The 3,776-nt window shown below is 43.6% G+C and overlaps 1 protein-coding gene across 2 annotated transcripts; it reads right to left on the reverse strand.

Annotated features, from left to right (window-relative positions):
- Nucleotides 1-405: 405 nt before the first annotated feature.
- Nucleotides 406-2,479, reverse strand: LOC120933543. 2 transcript variants are annotated; one of them, XM_040346801.1, is made up of 2 exons: nt 876-2,479; nt 406-491 (listed from the first exon to the last, which is right to left on the reverse strand). In XM_040346801.1, exons 1-2 carry the CDS (start codon nt 2,291-2,293, stop codon nt 458-460), a joined length of 1,452 nt encoding a protein of 483 aa, XP_040202735.1. In that variant the 5' UTR covers nt 2,294-2,479; the 3' UTR covers nt 406-457. The 2 variants fall into 2 exon arrangements, with proteins under 2 accessions (XP_040202735.1, XP_040202736.1); XM_040346802.1 differs by lacking the exon at nt 406-491 and having other exon boundaries at nt 815-1,633; nt 1,667-2,478.
- Nucleotides 2,480-3,776: the final 1,297 nt, after the last annotated feature.

Below are 3,776 nucleotides of genomic sequence, written 5' to 3' on the forward strand. Positions count from 1 at the left end.
GGCATGTTGCTCAGTTCTCTCCCCGCCATCATCTGATGTAGGCTTGGGGTTGCTGCCGGGTGAAGGTTTCCTTTTGAATAGGTCTGAATGAAGAGCATCCACATGTTTGGCACTGTTACACAGAGAACATCTGATGGTGATCTTACAGTCTCTTGCTAAATGATCGGAGGATGCACAACACTTGAAACAGATATTATGCTCTTTGAGAAATGACTTGCGTTCTTCAATAGGCTTGTCCTTAAATGCACGGCATTTGGAGAGTGAATGTGGCGCATTATGGATAGGACACTGTTGATTGAGATTGCTTGCCTTAATGCCTGTAGCCAAGACGTTGGATGCTACCTCTATCTTCCTCATGGCAATAGGATACTTTAAATCCTTGAACTTACTGTTGGTGGCAATACCCCTTGAGGTGGTTGAAGAAGTGGTGGTTGTATCTGGATAGAAGAAGCTTGGGTCATTCTTGGATTTTGCAACCTTCCGCACGAACTCTGCAAAATAAGAAAAGGGAGGGAAGGAAACATGATGTTCATACTTATATTTTGATCCTACACTAGTCCACTTTCCCTGAAGATAACTAGGCAACCTTGCTACAATAGGATTCACGCCCTGAGCAGTGTCCAAATAGCTAAGACCTGGTAAACTAGGATCTAGCTTAGCAATTTCAAGTTCATGAAGGAGGTCACCTAACTCTCTAAGCTTATGATTGTCCTTAACAGAGATCTTAGGAAAGTCGTTTAGTCTCTGGAATAAGGCAGATTCAATGACCTCGGGACTCCCATAGTCTTGTTCTAGACGTTCCCAGGCAGCATCAAGGCCTGCGTTAAAGTTATAGATGTATCTTTACTTGTTCTGAAGATTGTCGCCCCGAATACCTTATTAGTAAATCGAGTTCTGCTTGAGGTTCAACGGGCAAGCTCTTGATTACCGCCTTAAATGTAGATCTCCAACTCCTGTAGTTCTCTGGGCGGTCATCAAATTTATACAGTCCAGTTGTGATCAATTCTTGTAAAGCCATACTCTTGGTGAGCTCCGTAGCGTCGATGCTTTCAGTTTTTATAGCCACCGGGGACACTGATGGTGCGCTGACTTGAGCCATGGTTGGTATCTGAAGTTGGCTGGTTGGTGGAGCGAAAGGTGTTGCAGATGGGTTCAATCTAGGTAAGGGTCTGACGTCTGAAGGTCTCTGAGCATTTGAAGTTGAAGAGAACTGTATCACAGGGGTCATAGAGTTCATCCTGTAGTCTTTTGCTGTACCCTTGTAATCTCTATTCGCATAGGGTTGCGGTGGCACGTGAGCCGCGTAGGTTGACTCACTTGATTTTGTGACATGCGGTAGTTGCGGAGTGTCTCTGTTAGCAGGTGTGTCTAGTTGACCAGCTTGATTTTGTGACACGTTGCCTTCTGGTCCACATGCTGGATGATTATGAGAAAAATCTCCAACTGTAGGTGGGACTGTGATGTTGTGGTTCTGGCTTAAGACGAACTGTAGGGTCCTTTCAATGGGGTCTTGACAAGCAGCCAAGCTGGGACAAGCTGCTCCTTCTTCTTCCAATAGGGCTTGTTCCAAGACGGATAATTCCACCAATGCTACTTCCTTTTCTTTACTCTTCTGAAGGATTTCTAGCTGAGCCTCTGTTTCTGCTTGAATGCGTTTAGCTTCTGCTTTGATGGCTGCTTCTCTTTCAGAGCAGGCGGCTTGAACCTGGGCTGCTGCGACCTTCTGGCGAGCTTTGACTATTTGGTCGCTCAGTGTTGACCTTACAGAGCAGGACCGCAGTGACTTAGAAGAGGATTTATGATAGGAGCGGGCAGATCTAGAAGATTTTCCTGAGTGTCTGGAAGAAGCAGATTTACAGGATGTAGTTTCATGTAGCTGTGCTAATCTAGCTTCTATCTGTGCCTTTGCTTCAAGATATGTGCTATGCCTCTGCTGGTCAGTAGAAGTAAAGTCCTTTAATTCCACTGCGGCTTCCTCTATGCTGTAATGTGACAATAGGGAATAGAACTTTTCAGAAAGTCTTTTATAATTCTCAAATGCCTTCTTAACCCTTGAGAGAGCAGTGTTCAATTGCTCAGGATTGTTGCTAGTTTCATTAGCGGTTTTTATACAACTTAAAGTCTTATGCCATAATGCAGTCAGGTTACTAGATGTTTCTTCCTTACTTGCTTCATAAACCTCTCTTGCCTTCAGGGATGGATGAGGGCCTCTAGCGGGACGAGCAGAATAAAGTAAAGAGTCTGCTTTATCTTGGTTAAATGCAGGTGACTCTGTGGGATCTCTGTCAGACATAATGACAAGTGCTGTAGTTTTGGTGTCTTGTTACAAATCTGCCAGAGCTGAGCTTTGTAGTGACTTCTGATATTAGGCAGATTGAACTGAGGAGCTGGTTCAGACTGGATGGCTCAGCTCACTGCACAGTTCACTATTACTTTATATAGGCAGGAATACACAGTTATTTCAGTAGATTCAGGTATGGGATTCACAACCAAAAACAGCTTGACAATGATAAATCCTAGGGACTTGATGAAGCTATGATACAGTGTTTGAGCAGTTCAAAAGGTACTTATTGCTCCCCAATAAAGGCAAAATCCCTGGCAGTGAACAGTTATGGAGCATTCAGTAGGAGGCTGGCTTCATACACAGAGTAATGCTTCTGGTGGCTGCAGGAGTCACACACAGGCCTAACTCTCAGTGCACAGCCTGCAAATGGTATCCTGTGTTAGGATATTTGTTCTTCACACACACACACACACACACATGGTTACTCACGTTTCTGAAGCTGCAGAGATAGCTGTGTGATGGATTCTTCTGGAAATTTACTGTTCTGTTTCAAGCATCGGTTGTACCTGTGACAAGCTTCTTGTAGACCCAGTCTGTAAGGATGTATGCAGCAGGTTGAATGATGACTTTAACAGACAGCTTACTCAATGAATAAAGACTACAGAGGTGTTTTCCAATGCTTCTTTATGCTTCAAGGTAACAAGGATATCAACATAGAGGCTTTTCCATAGGTACATTTCCAATGAAGATACACAGCTCCCACACTCTGCAGACTTTTTAAGCAACTAAGCAAAGATGGGGTTTAGAGCAGGAAATGGTGGGTGGGAGCAACCAAACTAGTCAGAACAGCAGGGGGGTAAGGATCATACCAAATAACATAATAACATAACATGTAATAACTGCTAGACAGTAAAAGCTGCGTGACAGCACAAAACATTTGTGGGCAACTGTGTCAAATGCTTCTGCAAAATCCAGATACACCACGTCTACGACCTTCCTTTATCTAGATGGTAACTCACCTCCTCATAGAAGGTTAATAGATTGGTTTGGCAAGAACCATTCTTCATGAATCCATGCTGATTACTGCTAACGACTAAAATCATGTATATAGTCCCTTTTCACCCCCTCCAAGAGCTCACATACTATTTATGTTAAGCTAACTGGTCTGTAATTCCCAGGGATGTATTTTGGGCCCTTTTTAAATATTGGTGCTACATTGGCTTTTTTCCAGCTGGTACTATTCCAGTCAGTAGACTGTCAGTAAAAATTAGTAACAATGGTCTGGCAATTACTTGACTGATGCCACGTACACACGATCGGAAATTCCGATAACAAAACCGTGTTTTTTTTTCGACGAATGTTGGCTCAAACTTGTCTTGCCTACACATGGTCGCACAAATGTTGCTCGGAAATTCCGATGGTCAAGAACATGGGGACGTACAACAGTACAACGAGCCGAGAAAAATGAAGTACAATGATTCCCGATCATGCG

This window comes from Rana temporaria, chromosome 3 (genome assembly GCF_905171775.1).
Source record: "Rana temporaria chromosome 3, aRanTem1.1, whole genome shotgun sequence".
Taxonomy (NCBI): Eukaryota; Metazoa; Chordata; class Amphibia; order Anura; family Ranidae; genus Rana; species Rana temporaria.

Coding starts and splice junctions, on each gene's coding strand:
- LOC120933543 (XM_040346801.1), bottom strand. CDS start 2,293: ATGTCTGACAGAGATCCCACAGAGTCACCTGCATTTAACCAAGATAAA. Junction 492..875: donor GAACTCGATTTACTAATAAG/GTATTCGGGGCG, acceptor CTTATTTTGCAG/AGTTCGTGCGGAAGGTTGCA.